At 39.7% G+C, this 20,263-nt stretch overlaps 1 protein-coding gene across 1 annotated transcript in view; it reads left to right on the plus strand.

Annotated features, from left to right (window-relative positions):
- The window catches only part of CDH13 (cadherin 13), a 465,553-nt gene that overhangs the window by 240,821 nt on the left and 204,469 nt on the right, over positions 1–20,263 (plus strand). The window contains exon 5 of the mRNA XM_088136165.1: positions 7,453–7,605. Within this exon, the coding sequence (XP_087992291.1) occupies positions 7,453–7,605 (153 nt within the window). The remainder of the gene's footprint in view (positions 1–7,452; positions 7,606–20,263) is intronic.

Below are 20,263 nucleotides of genomic sequence, written 5' to 3' on the forward strand. Positions count from 1 at the left end.
ATATCCAGGCTTCTCCTGCCATTGGACAGGTTGAGATGGATTTCAGGGGACTAATAACAGGCAGCAAGTTGTCAATTATTTTGTTTATTGTCCCTGTGGTGGCTTCATTTGGCTTCCCTGCCTGAGGCACCAGCATGACTTGGTTCTGCCTGTGCTGGGTTATAGAGTTCAAAAGCCTGTCGGAAGCCACAGCAAAAAAATTGAAGGAGCTGCTTTGCCCAGCAGATATTCCATTTTTTTTTATTATTCTGCACTTAAAAGAGTAAAATTAGAACAGCCTCTTCAGTCACATGCATCTCCCAATTAAAATTGACCCTTGGGGATGTGACAAAAAATCTAATTAAATTTGCAGAAGAATATATATATATATATATATATATATATATATATATATATATATATGTTTAAGAACCAGAGTTACACTTTTACTTGCCATGTTAAATTTTCCCTACTTACTCTGTTTGTGCTACTTTTCTCCTTGTCAACATAGAAAAAGAGAAACATTTATTTATTTATTTTTAAGAAAGCCACAGATACATTAGGAAATGTAAGGAAAATATTTAGAGTTTGTTCAAAGCAAGCAATAAGAAAAATGTCGACAAGAACTTTTCCCTATTTTTCTTCAGTAATCTGGTTTCTTTTGATGTCTAAGAATAATTTTCAATTAAAGAGGAAGGTAGCCTAATCCTTTAGGAATATTCAGTTTGCCCAGGCAAGAAGGAAACATGTGGTGAAAACAAGGAAGATCATACACGTCCACTTTCAATGTCCCCAGCAGTTGCCTCTTGGCATTTGGAGATAGGAAACGAGATGCGATGGAGCTCCTCCCCACTTGTGAATTCAAGAGGTTAATAACAACCTCTTTGCACATTATTCCACATGTTCAAAACATGGTGGACATTTCCTATTCCCTGCAAACAATCCAGCTTTCAGAGCTCAACCATTAGCTAACTCAAGCAGAACCACAATAGGCCAAAGAGACTCTACTTGGAAGCCGCACACCATGCTGAACAACTCTTGGATCTGGAAATTTGGGAACAGCACAGGTGAGATTTAAGCAACACTGAGAATGCCCTGCAAATGTGGTATGTCAGACCTCAGTACAATGACTACTTATGATCAGTAATGAAGTCTTTGGGACTACAACTGATACTATGCCAATTGTCCCATATTTCCATATGGCAGGAATTGCAGCAGTTCTCCATCTTCCATCACTCCCCACAGTTGGCCAGTGCCCTCCCTGATCTACTGGAGAGGACATAACAGGTTCTATCCCCCCCATCTTCAGTTGGGTAAATACATCCCTCCACAAGGATTTGAGAGATGCTTCCAGCGGATGGAATACCCATTGGGATAGCAGTTTCCTATGCTGTGCATGGAGTTGGGTTGAGAATAAAAACTTAGATCAGTATGCTTGAAGTCTATGATGTCAGGCTCAGCCCAAGAACAACAGGGAAACAGTCCAGTTGAGTTCAATTCCTTTATTGCTTACCCCATATAGACAAAATCTTGCCAGACTAGATCTGTACTCCTGCAACAAGTGGATATACCCTGGGAGATTTTAGGAAGTGGCTTTTCTAAGCCTCTTACACTTCCCACACTCCTCCTTGGGACTGTGTTGTCTCTTGTCCCTCTGCCCTTCCTGGAATGAGCCCCCTCCTTGCTGAGAAACCTGCTCTCTTCTGCAGTCCACCACATCACCAGTTATCTGGTTCAGAAGCTCTAGGAGGAATAGAAAGATCTTGGTGGCCTTTAGGAGGACAATGAAGACCACACTTTTCCCTTGGGCACAAGGACAGGAACTTGTGTGAGCTGTCAATATGTGTTGATTTATGTGAGGTGAATTTTGACCCCAGCACTATAGGTGTTTGTATGTGATTTTCTTGGGTTATCTGTTTTCCTTTCCTTTCCTTTCGTTTCCTTTCCTTTCGTTTCCTTTCCTTTCCTTTCCTTTCCTTTCCTTTCCTTTCCTTCTTTCCTTTCCTTTCCTTTCCTTTCCTTTCCTTTCCTTTCCTTTCCTTTCCTTTCCTTTCCTTTCCTTTCCTTTCCTTCTTTTTTTTGTTTTTGGATTTTCATCATTTTCATTATTCGGTTGCTCTTAAAGTTGTCAGCCATCCTGGGTCACTTGGTGAGTGGGTGGCCACATAAATTGAATGTATAAAATAGCAGTAGGAGTGGTGTTAGGTAAAAAATAGTTATTAAGCAGAACCACCTCAATAATGTTGTTAAAGCAGAATTGTTGTGCTTGTAAAACTAAAAAAACAAACAAACCCAAAACTCTTGAGGATATGGTTGGTTTCTTTCCCCCCCCCCCCCATTCGTCTATACTTACCTGTTTCTTTTTCTAGAAACACATTCTGATTTACTGCAGTGATAAGATCAGAAGACCACATTGCTGAAATAGTAAACTTAGCTGAAAGGGACATAGTAATTCCAGTGAAATACAGCGTTGGTAAATCTGCTTTGTCCAGAATTCAGTGGATGAATTCAGTGAGAGAAGCTGAAACGTCAACTTACATATTTGTCTGATGCCATTCAGTGGAGTTTTATGTGCTTTGGAATGACATTTCCCACAGCTTTATGATATTTGGCATGAACACCAGAGATACGAGTCCCTTTCTGTTTCAGGAACCGGGTCTCCCTTGAATGAGGACCGAACCTGATGAGAACTTTTGGTAAACTTTTGAGTTGTTGGTGAGGACAAAATGGGATCCATTGAGCCGTCAGATTTTCTTTGCCTCCACTACCTGATTTGTGAAAGAAAATGTGTTCTTCTTAATTGGGCACACCACCTCTCCCCACCCACTTGCTCTGCTCCCACAAATATCTTCAGTCCTCCAAATTGTTAAGGACTATATTTCAAGTGGCCTTGTGTGTACCTAATGTAGCATTGAGGAGAGAGACAGATCTGTCTAAAGTAGAAATAGGTTATGGACCTGTGTTACTGGCCAGTGTTTAAATTTCTTTCTTTCTTTCTTTCTTTCTTTCTTTCTTTCTTTCTTTCTTTCTTTCTTTCTTTCTTTCTTTCTTTCTTTCTTTCTTAGGTCTAGGGTTTTTGCTCATTGCAGATAATTGTAAATCAACATGGAAAGGTCATCCTTCCAAATGTGCTATGGATTCTCAAGAGAAGCCGGATGATGGCTACTCACTGCACTCAAACAACGTGTTGCAGATTTGGAATCCCAGTTGGATCAATCTGTCCCACCTGGGAGCATGTTCTTCAGTATCCTTCTATAGGCCACCAAGATATTTGAACCAAAGAGCTGTCACAGAGAAACATGCCTTCTCTTTTGCAGTGCCTGGCCTATGGAACAGCCTCCCGCTGAGATTTGGAGAGCCCCAACCCTCTGGGCCTTCCAAGAGGCTGTTTCTCCAGGCATAGGGGTTGGAATGTTAGGGGAGCCCAATACATGTGTATTTATTTTTTGTGAAACTGTAATATTGTCCCTCAGTTTTCCTTCTTTGTACTGGGTTATTTTTAATTTGGGTTGTGGGTTTTTTACTGGGTATTTATTTACTTATTTGGTACTGATGATTAACTACCAGCTGGGTGACTCTCTCTCAGCCCAACCCAATCTGTAAGTTTGTTGTTGTTGAGAAAATAGGAAGTGGAAGCATTGCATACGCCTCCTTGAGTTGTACAACATAAAGGTGGGATACTAACAATAAAAATCAGGAGGAGGAGGAGGAGATCTATAGGAGAGTGGATTTTACAAACCTGTGGAGGTAGAGAGTTTCAGAGTGTGGAATCTACTATAGAGAAGCCCTATTATCTCATCCATGTTCTCCTAACTTCAGGCTGAGAGAGGCGATGACTCTTCACAGGACTTCTTGCGATGTTCTCACTAGATGGATAGATTTGAGTTCTTCAAGGTATTGTCTGATATAATTAAGTGCTATACTGTATAGGGCTTGGTCTAGGTCTTGGTATCCAGTGCATCAACTTCTCAAGAGGTGTTACACTGCAGGGTAACTCATCAATAATCTTGCTGCCACATTGTAGACCAGTCGCAGCTTCCAGGTGACCTCCAAAGGAAGCCCCAAGTAGAGCACACTACAGTAATCCAACCAAGTCATGAGTTACCAATGCCAGAATATCCAGTTACCTGTAGGCCAGGCTGGGTCATAACTGGACACCAGCAAAAGCTGGCCAAGGCCCTCCAGGGTCCAATTTCCACTTGCTGTTTAAGGAGTAGCTGTACTCCCATGCCTGCAGGAGAAGCAGAATCCCTTCTAGGGTAGCCATGGACACTGTGATTCCCTTGTGCTGAAGGAAGAGAGTAACACCACCAGATCTCTTCTGAGATGTTGCCTCTGTCTTCATAAGTTTTGGAATTACTTACATTGAAAAATAATTAATTGCTTAATTGGAGATGCCTTTTAATTATTTAAAAGGGGCTTAATTAGTTAAGGATGTAACGTTTGCCAACTTAATTTGATTCCATCTGACAATATTAATCTTGTATTCAATAATAATGATGATAGTGATAATAGTAATAGTTTCATTCATATATTGCCCTTCTTCGTAAAAGATCCCAAGGTGGAGAAGAAAGAAATTAAAGTAAAACGTTATTGAACAGCGATTAAAAGCATCAATTAAAACATGATCCACTTGCATAAACCAAGGAACTAAGGAGCAATAATCCAATGGGCAAACAGAACATTCATAATGGTGGGGAAAGCAAATAGGAGAATAGGTCATATTTAGGAAAGACTTCAGTCCCTGGAGCCACTGGTGTACTTTTTACATGCTTACTTAGAAGCAAGGTCCAGAGAGTTCTAGCAAACATGTATATGATTTTGGCCTTAAACTTGCTGGCTCTATGCCGAATCAAAATCCTTCCTGTGTCTCATGGGCAATATCCCAAGTACAGTAATAAGAAAGGTAACAATGCCTCTGGGGTTGTCCCTTCCTTGTTACCATTTCTGAGCAGAAATTTTAAGTCTAATTTCTGCTAAAAGCTCTTCCTTTTTGCAGCTGTACATGTTTAATGCAGGCATGGAAGCACACATCCTTTGAACTTCTGTCGCCATAACCCACGCATCCTAATTAGAAAGCATCCACATTTCTCTTACTTCCGGCAACACGTAGCTCCCTCTGGTGGCTAATTAAACAAGCTATCTCTTTTCCCCATCTTCCTTCTCCATAATGATCAACACTGTCATTCATGGCTTCCAGCAGTAGGTAGAAAGTTACTAACTCCAGTTTGGATGGACAGAGTGAACTCTTGACTCCCTTGCTTTGGATGAGAAGCACGTTCATGCACAAGTTAATTTGTCATGCAGGTTTTGCTCCAGACTCTGTCTGTGAGGATTGTTAATTTGTTTTGCAGGTGTTGAAGGAAAAAATGGCAGGAAGGAAAAGAGCTGTGGCAGGAAAGACAGTAGTTAAGGAGATATTTGTGCTGCGTTAGAAAAAGGCTATCAGTAAAAAATCTGCTTTCTTCAAACGCCAAAGCTTGTTTTGTGAATGTTTTTATTCCGGTGGTTGTTCTATGAACCTCTCATGGCTCTGTTGCCTTGAAGAACTGCCCAATATATGTTGACTAAGATGTGTAGAGCTTCAGTCACTGAATTTAAAGAGGATACATAGATCATGGTTTCCAGTGGAGCAGAACCATAATGGGAAGCAGAAATTGGCTAGCAACTAAAAGAGAGAAGGTTCTCATCAATAACCTAGCAAAAGCGGCTAGATTATTGTAGACAGATACATCCAGTCAAACAACAGAGATTTACAAAGGTTTAAGCTTCCTTGGAATGCATCAGATGCACGGAGAAATTATTAGGCGTGTGCAAATCAGCCCTGATGTGATTCAAACCATCCAATTCAGAGGGTCGATTCAATTTGAGAGTTTGAACTGATTCATAAAATCATTCATCAAACTGGCCTGATTCAATTCAGACTTCTGAATCAATTTGGAAGGGTGGGGAAAAAAAAGTTCTTGCATACAGCCCAAAGTATTTGAATTGGTTTCAAGGCATCTGATTTGATCTGATGATTCAGTTCAACTTTCTGATTCAGTTTGGAAACTGTTCAGTTCAGACATTCTGGCAAATTGCCTTTGAATTGAATCTCTCAAAGGCAGAGTCTCAGCACTTTGCTCATGACAGGTAAATAAAATGTAGGAGAAATGACTTATAAGTATAATGAGACACCGACATTATATAGATTAATTGCTTAACATTTTCTGTCTGATAAGAAACCTTAGTCTCTGTTTAATCCTTGCGAAACTGTGTTAAGCCTCTTAATATATTGCTTCTCTGCTATTTCATGATGTAATTCCTTCATTTGCAGATAACTACTATGAAATCATGTTAGTAGTGAATTTCTATTTATACTTAATGGGGTAATTGTAAGGATGAAATGGGGGTGGGAGAAAACTATGCAGGTGGCTTAGTTCCTAGGAGAAAGGTAGGACGTAATTTTAATAATTATATCCTCAAACTATGAGTGGTTTTTAAAAAAGGTTGCATATTTCAATAATCTGAAACCTGGCTTCATTTTAACAGAACGTGTATACTTTATTTTAAAATGTGAATGACTTTTTATTTCACAGGTATGGGTGGAAATTCCCAATTTCTAAAGGATATTGGAAACTGAAGTTTGTTAAGACATTAAGAAGTCCTTGTTGAACGACCACCCGTTCAGTGACCAAAGTTATGACAGATCTAAACAAGGGGGACTTACGACAGGTTCTCATAGTTGTGATCATCACGGCATCCCCATGGTCACATGATCACAATTTGGGTGCTTGGCAAATGGTCACATGATCGCCATTTGCAACCTTCACTGCCAGCTTCCAACAAGCAAAGTCAGTGAGGAAGCCAGTAGGAGGTCGGTGGATTATGTGACCATGGGATGCTGTGACCACATGGGATTCATGTAACAATGGCAACTGGGACTGCCACAATTGCCATTGTAAGTTGGCACAGTCACATGACATCATGCGTGATGGCTATGTCACTTAGCAACAGAGTTGCTGGTCCCAGTTACCGTTGTTAAGTGAAGATTACCTGGATTCATTACTAATCTCCTATGTCTTGGGAATGAGAATCCATATAAACAACAATATGGTTAGGCTCCGAGATGAGGGTGGACAGTCTGATGCACCAAGGCCCGTGAAGCTCTGAGAACTTTCTTAGGGCTTCCTCCAAATACAATTTAATAATCAGTGGCATGAACTTCTACCATTCTGAGGCAGGAAACACAAAATGATCACATAAGCCTCAAAACAGAATTAACCTGGTTTAAAAAACCAAATCAACCAAACACCCAAAAAGCTCAATAGAGAGAGAGAAGAAATAATAGAACATCCTTGGCCCAGCCATACACAGTACATGCTCTACCATTGCCAAGTAGAAGTCCATAGCTCCCCACTCCTAAATGTTGCTCACCCTAAAATTATCTCTTACCTTTGCTTGGACCATTAACTTTGTCCTCAACTTCCACAGGTGATAGATATCGACCGGCCAGAAGGTTCAAAGTTCCGAATTTTTGGGAAAGGAGTAGAACAGGAACCAAAGGGAGTTTTCAAGATCATTGAAGGCACAGGAGAAGTCTTTGTAACACAACAACTTGATAGAGAAGCCATTGCTACATACGAGGTGAGTAATCCTGGACTGTGTTTATACATGTTCTCCTCTCTCTCTTTCTCTCCTTCCAGTCTTCATTTTTACTGAGTTGGTGAGCTGTGTTTGTGTTACCCTGGTATATCAATATACTGGGATACTGTAACATGTTGGACAAAGTTGAGATAGGAAATGTATAACATTGGATGTAATGAGGACTAAACTCAGCAGATCTCAGATCCCTTTTGTTCTTTGACACCTGTCAAATTCTGGAATACAGCTGTGACTTCCACCAGCTCAAGGGTGGCTCTGGTATGGCTCTGTGTCAAAGACTACACTTCAGAAGTCGGTGGGGCCAAGGACATTTTGAGAACGGGGTTCAGAGTTCTAAGGGGTGAAATGGGTACCTGAAGCCTCTTGTCCTAGGTTCCCAGAATGCAAGGGATGGTCACAAAGTGTTGGTCTCACCCCTGGTGGAAGGCTTTTTGAAGGCCACACACTGCTTCTGATCTTTTGTGCTTCTGGTCTGGTCTGTGAATGTGGAAGAACCTGGTGCTTGGAGAAAGAGAAAAAGGATGAGAGAGAAAAGGGAGTCTCAGAAAGAAAACAGCTTCCAATATTGGTTCTGGACCCACCCACCATTTTTTCAGCTCTATTTACCATTAGTAGGTTGTTCATGATGAGGGCATATGCTATATTTATGGATTGCTGCACTGGGCAGGGGGTTGGACTAGATCAGTGTTTTTCAAACTTGGCAACTTTAAGACGTATGGACTTCAACTCCCAGAATTCCCCAGCCAGCATGGGGATGATGGGGAACTACTTCCTTGTTGATTGGAAACATTGCCTCTAGTGAGCTCACTTGGGCAGTCCAGCAATGCCTCTGGTGGAAGAAGTCACTTTGCCCAGGTCTAACATGAATGGACATTTGCAAGAAATAAATGATTGGTTTAAAAATAAACTTGTAGGTGAATTCCTAAAAACCTGTGATACAGACTAGACTTATAGTGATCCACACATCATGAGTTGAACGGCTACTTCACTTTCATTTAACTAGAGAATAGGGAATAACAGGTGTTTGGCATTTATTATTCCCAATTCTAACGCTGTAGTCTCTGCTGCTTTCATTAGGCATCAACCGCTATGCAGCAAAAGCCCTTTCTCATATTAAGTCAAAGCAGTATACACATTGGAGCTATTATAATACATCTTCAATTTCTACCCCAATTTATTTCTTCCGGCACGGCCTTTTTCCTTTCCTCCCTTTAATCTTTGCAAGCCACGTTAAAAAAAAATAAAATGCACCATGTTAGATGAGCCAGAAAGTAGATGCAAATGGATACCATCATGCGCCTCCCATTCCTTCTGTGTGGCCCATCATATAATTCCACACACAGCAGGCTGGTTGGAGCCCCATTGAGCAAACTACAAAGTTCAGCAGAAAGAGAGTGCACAACTTGATTAGTCAGTCTTTGGAAAAACAGAGAACTGCACTCCATGAAGATGTACTGTGAAGTCTAGGAAACTCCTCTCCCCCCGCCCTCCAGGGCCCCATGTGATTTTCATTGATATATGAAAGCATTTGGGTCGCCTGAAAATATCTTCAGTTGCTGGAATATTTCTTGTTTCTTTTTAATTTCCTGTATTTGGGGCTTATGAATTATTTGAAAAGCACAAATGAGGTTGAAAGACAAGCGTAGCAAATTCTCCATGGAAAGGTATCACGATTTTCGGAGTTGTCAGGGCCACAGAATAGAAATTTGGTGCTCTGCCAAAGTGGAAATGATACATGTGCCATGTAGTCTATCGACTTGAAAGATGAGCCCAACTCTTTCAAAGGGTAACCACAATGCCGAAATGTTGGTGGCGCTCGCCTTCCCTCTCTGTAAGTTTTGCTGGCATTCCAGTCTGGCGCAAGGTGCCATTAAACTAGACCAATGTTTCTCAACCTTGGCCACTTTAAGATGTGTGGACTTCAAATCCCAGAATTCCTCAGCCAGCCGTGCTGGCTGGGGAGTTCTGGGAGTTGAAGTCCACATGCCTTAAAGTGGCCAAGGTTGAGAAACACTGACCTAGAGTGAATGGAAAAGCTGAAAGCCTTTCAAATAGAGAACACCATTGCTCTTCATGGGGCAATGCCCACTCCTGAACAGGAGCACATCTCTCATCCAAGGACCACAAGTCATTTCTAAGAGAGTGATTTGATCATTACTAGCATGGCATAAATGTCTCTTGTGTTGATCATTGATTAGACGTGCATTTAATTTAGGTCAGCCAAGCAATCTAATTCACGGTGATACTTCAATCTCAATTTTTTTTTAAAAAAAGCAAGTCCCTCTTGTTTAACGTACATGGATTAAAGCAAACTGAGGTTTACCGCCAATACTTTGCTTTGATCCTCTGCTTCAGTGGAGAAAAGGGGATTTTGAGTGTGTGAATGAATGCGCATTATGAAACAGATCAATGTGGCATGGTCACTTCCACTGACATCTCCACTTGTGGCCCCACTTCAGCTCAGTGCTTCATTTAAAGGGGGGTTCTTTGATCGAAGTTTCATCAAACCCAGAGGCCCCTTTAAAGCTCCACTTATCCCTATTATTTATGAACTCATCTTTATGAAGATATCCTTATCCAGAGCAGTGTTTCAGGCAGGCCATTGCTATATATTGTCCATCTAACTGGAAGAAATTCTTTTGCGTCTCAGGGTGGATGCAGAACATCTTTCTAACTGGAAGTGGTAATATTTACTATAGACCTTTTAGTAAGCATGTTATAAGAGTGAGTTAGTACCTTCCTATTATTCCATATTTATTATACCAGTCCATGGATATTGCAATCTCTTAAACTGAGGAGGAAAACATAAAATCATAACAGAGGTCATTGCAATTTAAAAATAAAACAGGGAAGGAATTCTTATTAGTTAATCAAATTAATCTCCCCCTTTTCTGCTAGATGACATGGATTTTCATACATTTGGTAATTTATGAATTACCCTGCTCATCTCCGTAAACAACCTGAAAATTTATTCCATAAATGATAATAATAAATTCAACTATATGGATGGGAGGTATTAATACATTAACCACCTGGCATTTGTGACAGATAATTTATAGTTAACAATCAGGTTCCAAAGTAATTTTATTTCTTAAAATTGAAAATGTCTTTTCGCTTCACAGAGGATGCTTAGCTAAATTCAGAGTTGACAAAACCCCCTGATTACTGCAAAGTATTTTTTGGCACAGTAATGTGCAAAATATGGAAAACTAAAGCCGTTTTAAGAAGAACCATTATTCTGGTGCCCCTCAGTAGATACTGAACGTGAAGTCTGGTTTCAAGGAGTTAATCCATTTTCTGTATGGACTGGAATGCAAGGCTGAGGTAGAAGCAGATGAAAATGTTACATGATAACAGAAATGAGATTCGTTGTTTACCCAGAAATACACCAGAGGTCCATCTAATCTACCATCTTATCCCCTGCGTTGGCCTACCACACCAGGAAGCCCACAAACAGGGCTGAAGGCAACTAATTTATATTTTTGTTTCCCCAGAAATCAGCCCTTGTTGCTCCTAAGCATTGAGATTCTGCTACTCAAGCACTTAAAAAGTTAAACTTAGTAGGGTGAAAAAAACCCCTTTTTTAAAAAAATTTCCCAACTAAGATATGTTGACTGTAGTTCTTCCCTTTGGGACAGATCTTTGAGGATCCTTTGTTGAATTTCTGCCACAGAGGTCACTATGTTGTTTCTGTAATGAGCTTGAGCCCTTGATCCTGCAGTCTTTCTGCTTAGCCTAAACTGAGGTCTTCAGCATCATGGACAGGTCACCGTGGGATTACTTACAAGGCAGACCTCCTAAGAAACAATCTAACTAACAGAATGTTTGAGATGTTGTCTCCGTAATCTGGAAGCAACTGGGATTCTAAATATAGTTCTACAGTGAGCCAAGTGTTGTGTCTAGTTGGGCTTAAAGGAAATTGGCAAATGATCTGAAAGTTCATTGCTTCCTGGATGGTGTGCTACTACCCTGTCCTGTGCTAATGTAAGAAGAATCTCCATCTGGAAGGTGTTCTACAGACAAATGCCTTGTGTCAGTAGAATGGAATAGGGCTATTTCCCCATTAGAAAGACACATTGGAAAAATGATCATATCTGGAACTTTTCTGGGATGGCTTAAACTCTCTCGTCCCACCCACACATTCCATCTTCAATATTAATGGACCACGTTTAAGAGACAGAGTAGAGAAATGTTCTTCTCCATTTGGCAGACACATGTCTGTCATCAGTATTTGATATCATTTCCCTCCCCGCCCTTTTCCAGATCTCTATTTAATATCCCAATTAATCTGCTCTGGAGAAGCAGTGCTATTTCCTGATTTCTTTTATACAGCTGCCAGCGTAATTGGGTTGAATGTTTCCTGTTGGTGTCATTATCAAAAGCGCGGGAGTCATGTATAGGGAGACAGCATGTCACTGCCAGGGAAGAGAGGAAGAATAGAAGGACAGAAGAATGAAAGGACTTAACAGCTGATTTCACAGCTGCTTCATGTTAAGCATTTTCTAAGTTTTGTTTTAGATCTACACCTTTCATAGGAGAAAAAATAGGAATCCTTATGAAAGAAGAATGCTTGTGTTCATCAAAATAAGGATTGTGCATTTCATTTGGTCAATGCTGTCTTTTCTTCTTCTTCTTTTCCGTGATGTGTGGCAGAGATTTTATGGAGGGTTGAGGAGGAGGGAAATGATAAAAGCTGGGTCACCATGGGTCACCCTTTGGGTGCACGTTGTGATGTGGCATGCACACACGAAAGGGGTGGGGCTTGCATTGCAATGGCACAACATTGCTCTTGTCATGATGATATCCCACTGCCTTTTAAATGTACTCAATTCAGCTGCTCCAAATGATTGGCAGCCTCCATTTAACCTTGCCATTTTCCTATTTTCTTTATATACTCAATCTATTTTCCTTTATGACTGCTCTATATTTTCCTCTGATTGCCTGTATGTCATGTTAGAGTTTTAAAGCCCCTGTCTCTGGCCCAAATCCATTAGTTGTGCCAGCCAGATCCACCACTCCCTGCTTTGCCATCAAGCGTAGACATGAATAGATCCTTCTCCTTCAAGCAAATTGGGTAAACAATGACTTCCCGGAGCGAGGGAAGAGAGAACTTTTCTGGAACAAATCTATAAAGCTGGATGGCAAGCTTTCATATTCACAGAGACCTTTTTATCTTCAGGAAGAATGCAAAAGATCTCTCTTCTCCCTTCAGCAGATGAGGAACAGCAGGAGGATTTATTATATTATATAATCAAATTTGACAGGAAACATGAAAGCACATTAAGAGTCAGTTAATGGCCTAGGAACATTTGATGCTTTTTCAAAGCTAAGCGGGTTTGAACCTGATCTCTCCCTGTATACAGAACATTGGTAGCTCTTTCCAAAGAAAGAAGTATACTGTAATTATAATACATAGGATGATGATGATGATGATGATGATGATGACGACGATGATGATGATGATGATAATGATGACAGGGTGTTGTTGAATAAAATTCCAATGGTTGCTTAGATATTACTTTTCTCCTTGCATCAATCTTGCTCTGGAGTATGGTGCAATTTCAGGTATATATATAGATGGATTTCAGAGGATACAAGAATGAAAATTATTATTATTTATTATTATTTAATAGACTTGTCCCCACCCATCTCCCCACAACGGGGGACTCTGGGTGGCTTACAACAAACTAAAATCAGAAATACATAATTAAAAGTTATAAAAATGAAGAGATCCGAGAAGCAGATGTGTACATTTTGCACAGATGTGTACAACTTTGGAACTTGGCATATGGCCACTAGCCAACTAGCCAACTCAAAAGGCTGAATGAGGGTTGGGGGGGGTGTTATTTCTTTTAGGAAGATGACACGATCCAAAGCAATTAGTCTTGCAGAATGGCTGCTTGCTCAAAATGTTTTGAGGGAAGACAATGAAATGGAAGACCGTTATATGCAGAGCGCCTGCTCCATATGCAGAGGGCTCTTGGTGCAACCCACATATCTCCAGCTTAAAAGAACAGGGCACAGATGTTGTGATGCCCCTCTGTGAAAGACGTGCTTATAGACAGAATATAATAATGGGTAGGACAGAGGCATATTCTGAGAGCATACAGAAATATCTCAATATATGTATAACCCCACTTGCTCCAAAAATGCACCCCAAAAGGTTCAGATAAACATTGCTTTTGATGTGTGTTGGAATAATTAACAATCTGATAACCCAACACATATGGAGACCATCAGGTTGAGGAATATTGTGTCTGCCACAAATTGAAAGTGACAGTGACATCTCAGCCAACTGCTGGGAAAGATCTGAAGACAAACCGTCTTCTAACATCTCCACCCTAATGTACTCACGGTTATAATGGTTCTAAATTGGCACTAGTTCAGTTGCTGGAATTCCTGTAGCCCCATTCCTTTCTTCTTGACAAATCTTGCTAAAGAGATACTGTGAAAATTGTGCTGGGAATGAATAACTTTCCAATTTAGGCAGCTGTCAAAGAGACTGACAACATAGCTAGAAGTGATGAATTTCTGGAATCAGTTTCTCCACCGATTCCAAGAAAGCAAAGAGGTTTGACACTTCTGGAACAAAGACAGAGTAAGCACCTGAATTAAGAACTGACAGGAGCAGGACTTCTCCAGCAGAGGAATTAGGCAATATGAAAGGAGACACCCTCCTTTGCAGATGTATACAGCTCCTTCCTCTTCTCTTGAAATTGCTTGCAACTGAGAACCTTCTCTGAGAATCTTGTGGATCTCTCATGTGTATCTTAAACTTTATTCCAGGACTTGTGGACTGACTCATGACCTCTCCCTGAACTTCTCTTTAGACTGCTGCCTGAATCCTGAGACTAATCCTGCTATGCTCTATTGATTATGCTGTCAATAAGCAGCTATTAATCATGGACACTTTAATCAGTTTCCCTTCACTTTTCCTTGATTTTAGACCTACCATGCCATTCTAACAAAACAAACAACACTGATGGTTGTAAACAGAAAAAAGGATTAATACAGCTATACGCTGGACAAATGAAGTGCCACTGACGCACATGGGATCCTCCTCCTGGATTGGCATGGGTTATTTAGGCATTGCCCAATCTGGATCATGGTATAGCCAGTTATAAACTGAAATTAACATTAGGCAGGGAAGATAAATTTTCATAATGGAGAATTCTCATGAAGTAAAATCAGGCTCTCAGAACTGAAACAGAATATCTTTCAGTTATCTTACAGTCTATTTTCATGGCAACAAACATTGCTAGCAGACAGATAAGACTTACACCCCTTTTGAATATATGAAACTTACATGGAGGAGTAATTTTGCATAAACACCTTACTTTTGCATATCTTCTTCTTCTTCTTTTTTTTTTACTGTAAGTAGCTTTCCGCTCCCAATTAAATGTTATTTGAACTCAGCAGAGGCCTTCAGCTTCTTATTTCCAGCTTCCTCCAATATATTTCTACCAATATACCACCAGTATTGTTTTGACTGCCAAGTGCATTTAATCAATCCATCTAGTTGCTGTAGTGTGAACCCACATCCTGCTGATCTGCCTGGAGTATTTTTGTCCAATGTTGCATCACCTTTGTACACAAAAGGGAGATAAGTATTATTCATATGAAAAATCAACATTGCTTCACTTTTAGTTTATCAAGGTAAAAAGTGGGCAGGAATCTCTAATCTTTGTACTAGCTTGAAAAAGATGAATGGGGAAAAGGAGTCATTAAATGTTTTCCCTTATCTCCATTAAACTGTACAATGAAAGGAGGAGAAAAATCATCTTGTTAAAATGAAAAACAGCACTGCTGACTTCCAAAAAAAAATATAGATACTTTCATCATAAATTCATGCTTTCTTTTGAAAAATGCAGGCCTGTGGGTTTGATGGAAAGAATCGTGAATAAATACACATTCCCCAAACTGACTTAGAGGTCATATTTTATCCCTGCATACTAAGCTATATTTACAACTCTAAATTAAAAGAACCAACTTCCATTCTGTGGAGGAAAGCAATGGAAAGAGATAATTCTGTTTCACCAAATTGCTTGAGTGGGTTGTGGAGGTCAGAAGAGTTTCCGCAATTCCCCATGGGTAGCCATCAATCTTTGAACATATACATTAAGATTAATGAAAATATAACCAGGGTCACCTGTTGGATTAAGCAGTGGTTTGCTCAACCATGGTTTTCTGGATAAAACACAATGGGGTTTACACAACATGCTCAACCATACATCGTGGTTGATAAACCACAGTGATTAGGTTCAGAAAAAACATTGAGCCAAAATCAAATAACCTGTATTATGGCTGGCTGCAGTGGGTGAATCTAACCATTCTTCCCCTTCCATGGATCTAAACAAAACCTTTTACATCCTATTTCCTGAAACAAAGTTCTCCCATAAAGTGAGGCACAGGTCAGTAAAAGAGAATCCCCACTCCAGGTGGCTAAAGTGGATAAACAAAGTTTCAGGCATCACCAATCCAAAAGCATGTTTCCCTCACAAGCAGCAGAATTTTACCAATTTGGGAAGAAGAGCTCAAAACAGTTGACCTTCTTAATTAGGAAGCATTTGGGTCTAGACTAGGCCCATCAAATGCTTTCCTCCCTAAGGGCAGGACAATTCAGGCCAGGGTTTCAATAGGGCAACCAACAGTTTGGACTTAACTTCACAGAATGATTTGGTTGGCTGACATTGTCAGTCAATGCTTCCTAGAGTTTCTCATTGGTATATTTTTAAAAACATATAGTAATGAAGTAGTGAGAGCCAGTTTGGTGTGATGGTTAAGGCACCAGGCTAGAAACCAGGAGACCATGAGTTCTAGTTCTGCTTTAGGCACGAAGCCAGATAGGTGACCATGAGCAGTCCCTCTTTCTCAGCCCTAGGAAGGAGGCAATGGAAAGCCACTTCTAAAAAACGTTGCCAAGAAAACTGTAGGGACTAGTCCAGGCAGTTGCCACGAGTCAAAAAACTGACTTGAAGGCAACAACAACAATACCATGTTCATATCTTTTCTATATCCATGTGCAAAAGATTGGACAGTTTCTCTGTGTCAGACACTTGATGACCTAATTCTTTGAATTGTTGCCTGAAAAATGAACCACAATCTGTTTTGCATTGAGATTGTCACCATCTAGCATACCACAAATCCAAGTGCTAATTCTAAGAGATAGGCCAACCAGCCCAATCTGATTCAGATCACTGATTAAATATTAAAACATTGATTCCTTTTGATACAAAGAATCAAAATGATTTGAAACATCAAAACCATTTGATCTGGAACATTGATTCACATAACTGCATTTGAATTATTGATTTAGTCGGGGAAATGTCCTTCTGCAGATGCACAAAAGCCATCAAACCACTTTGACAGCTTAAATTGATTCAACAACTCGATTTGGCTAATCAGAGATTTGATCAAATCACCTTCTAATTGAATCTTTGCATCAAATATTTGCACAGTCCAATTGGTTCTTAGGCTAACCTCTTTGCACAATAAATTGCACTGACACTTCAACCTAGTAAAAAGCATGATGAACATTAATCTTCTAAATCCTAAAGAGTGTATCAGTGTACCAAGGAATAAAGAAGCAGGAGTGATGTATCACTATTTCCTTTGATACTGAGAGTTTATTTTGATACTGAACCACGTTAGTTGCAAAGTAAACAATATCAGCTTCTGTCTTTCATTAGCTCTGAAAGATGGAGAACATTAGACAATAATGTACTGCAGTAAATTAGAAGAAACCACTAGGAGAAATTAAGATATTCAAGGACATATCTCTATATCTCATTGTTTGCTTTTTCCTCTTTCCCTTGATTGTAACTATTGATCAATACGGTGCTTCAAATGTGCATAAAATGCTTTGAAGTTTGAGATGCAAGTGTGCGTCTAATTTCCCTCATCTTTCCTTGGCTGAGGCAGCTGAACCAAAGTCTAATAGCTAACTTAACTCCTAAATCCAGATTGCTAAATTAGTACATCCAAAGAAGATGAAACAATCGAGATAGCCACTCTCTACAGTGTATAATTTGTCTTAAAAGCAAGAAGATATCTTTTGTGAGAGGGGAAAAAGGGTGCCATTAATTCTTCCAATGAATTACAGTGTGAAAACCATTTGTTGTGTTGCTGTTGTACTGTGAATAAATGAAATGCAAGCATGCCAAGGTTCATTTATTTATTTGCATATCTATCGATATCTTGTATACCATCTTAATTCCCAGGACTTGTGACAATTAACAACACAACAAAATACAAGAAGAAACAAGTAAATGAATTAGTTAATACATCCATAGCAAGGAATAACAATTAACAGCATTCATAACATAAACAGAACTGTTATATCACACATGAAAATAGGTAGCCTCAGCTAATGAACATTGAAAGAGTTCCATCTTTGCCAACTTTCAGAAAGGAGTCAATAATGGAGCAAATCTTGTTTCTGGGCGCTTGTGAAAATACTGATGTAAACTGATGTTATATTGCATTTGTCCTAGTAGAACATTAGCTTCTTCTGAAGATGCATACATTGTCTATATTACCGTGTACCTATCTCTTTCTTCAGGTATTTTTAGAGGAAATTAAATTATGTTACACCCCCCCCCCCTCAAATGATAGCACAATTCATAGGAATAATGATACAGAACATTGGCTGCAAGCCCATTATATGACACACACATAGAGAATGTATGGAATATGAAATCAATGCAGTGATTGATTGATTATGTGCTTGGTGTGGACTCTTCGCAACTATATAGATTTTCTCCATGACAGTTTGTCCCAAATCTGGTCCTTCAGCTGTTCCAACAGTGCTCCCATCACCACCGTAACTGAGTCCATCCACGTTGCTGGGGTCGTCCTCTTCTTCTCTTTCCTTCCACCTTTCCCAGAATTAGAGCCTTCTCCAGAGATGAAGTCAATTACCAACCATACAATACTTTCTTTTTATTTCTGAAGTTGATCTACCAAGGGGGTATGGTAGTATTTATTTAAGGAGACAGAAGCTGGAGAGCTTATGTTCAATCCACTACATTATGATATAATTATCATGACAAGATTGTTAGTATGGAGTGCATCAAATTTTAAAAGACCCCAAGTTTATATCATATCTTGAAAGAGTAATTAAAAATGGCTTTCCTGAGAGGCCATTTTCTGTTTGCATTTTCATAATATTGGTTTTGTCTCTTTACTGCTTAGGTAAAGTAGGCTTCTCAAAGGGTTTTAACATTGATTGAAAGCTGTAAAAGGAAGGACATTAGAGGCAGTAAAGCAAAGCAAAGCATAGTTGGGAAACTAGAGAAGATCATAACATTTGCTGAATGTTTTGAATCCTATCCTGTGATTAAAAGGATCTCCATTTACAGAGCTGGGGAAAATCCAGGTAAAACAGATAATTTTAAGCTGGATAGGCTAATGGTATGATTGAAACTTACAAAACCAGACCATCATCTTTCCTTGGTACCCTAAGTGTCAATCAAAATTCTTGCCTCTCACAGAAGCACATTTACCCTGGCAATTAGTTTGATTTCATGCAGAGTCCTCCAAAATCCGAGGTCAATGCAATTTCATTTTGTCTGGGAAACCAACCGTTCATTTTTATGGGTATTGTACGTCTTCACTCCAGAAGAAGGAAGGAAGGTAGAATGTTGATTCCATTGCCAGGTGGTTTTATCCTGCATCTGGTCTTTTTCATCAAACTTGCTATGAATCCACATAGTACCAGGAATGTTAATTTCCACAATGTAACTGAGATTAGGGCTGTGGAGCCCTTCAAAAATATTTTGGAAAAGGTGCTCAGAGCATGCTGGAATGTGTACATAGCACCTGTCTGTGACTTTTTAAAGCAGCTGGGTCTTTTCCCACAGTGGCATGGCTGCCTTCTACAGCTATATATGATCCCAGGAAAAGATGTGGCTGCTGTAAAGAATTGCAGACAGACAGGTGGTACATTTGTGTCCTTGCATTTTCCAAAACATATGTTTGGAACTGAATCCAAAGCATTGCACAGCATAAGAGAGGAATTTCTAAATATATAAGATCATCACCCTGTAGAACAATCATTATCTATGAAGTCACCTTTGGCTTCACTAATCTAGTTCTCAGTGACAGCTGGGTATATTGACCAAGCACTGTCTGATTTGAGAGGCATGTGCTAGAGCTGTTTCAGCCTGTGCTTCACGTAGTCCTTTCATTGCATTTAATTATGTGGGTATTGTAAAATATTTACAAGAGAATCCAAACTGAGATCTTCCTCAGAACTTAAGATGTAGTGCTTCTTCCCTTCCATGAAACAGGATAGAAACAACCTTGGAAGGTAGACCACCTGAAGTAGGAAATCCAGATGTATGCCTGTATGAGTGGCCTACAAGCCATAGCAAGTGTATGAATCTTCAACAGATAGTCAAACTCTCCATGAAGAGAAATAGTGGGAATTATACTATTCTTCTAGATAATTGGTTCCATTCTCAAACTGTTCTTCCTGGGCAATGTTTTACAACATATGAACAGATTTTCACACACTCAGAGGGATATATCTTCTTCCTCCTCCTTCCTCCTCCTCTCCTTGCTTCTCAATTCTGAATAACCTACTGTTCAGATGTTTCTCCTAATTTTCCACAAAAATTTACCTGCTTGTAATTTAAAT

The sequence above is a fragment of the Python bivittatus genome, unplaced genomic scaffold (assembly GCF_059951505.1).
Source record: "Python bivittatus isolate LINGU-HERP-01145 unplaced genomic scaffold, Pbiv_v1 ctg000190_np1212, whole genome shotgun sequence".
Taxonomy (NCBI): Eukaryota; Metazoa; Chordata; class Lepidosauria; order Squamata; family Pythonidae; genus Python; species Python bivittatus.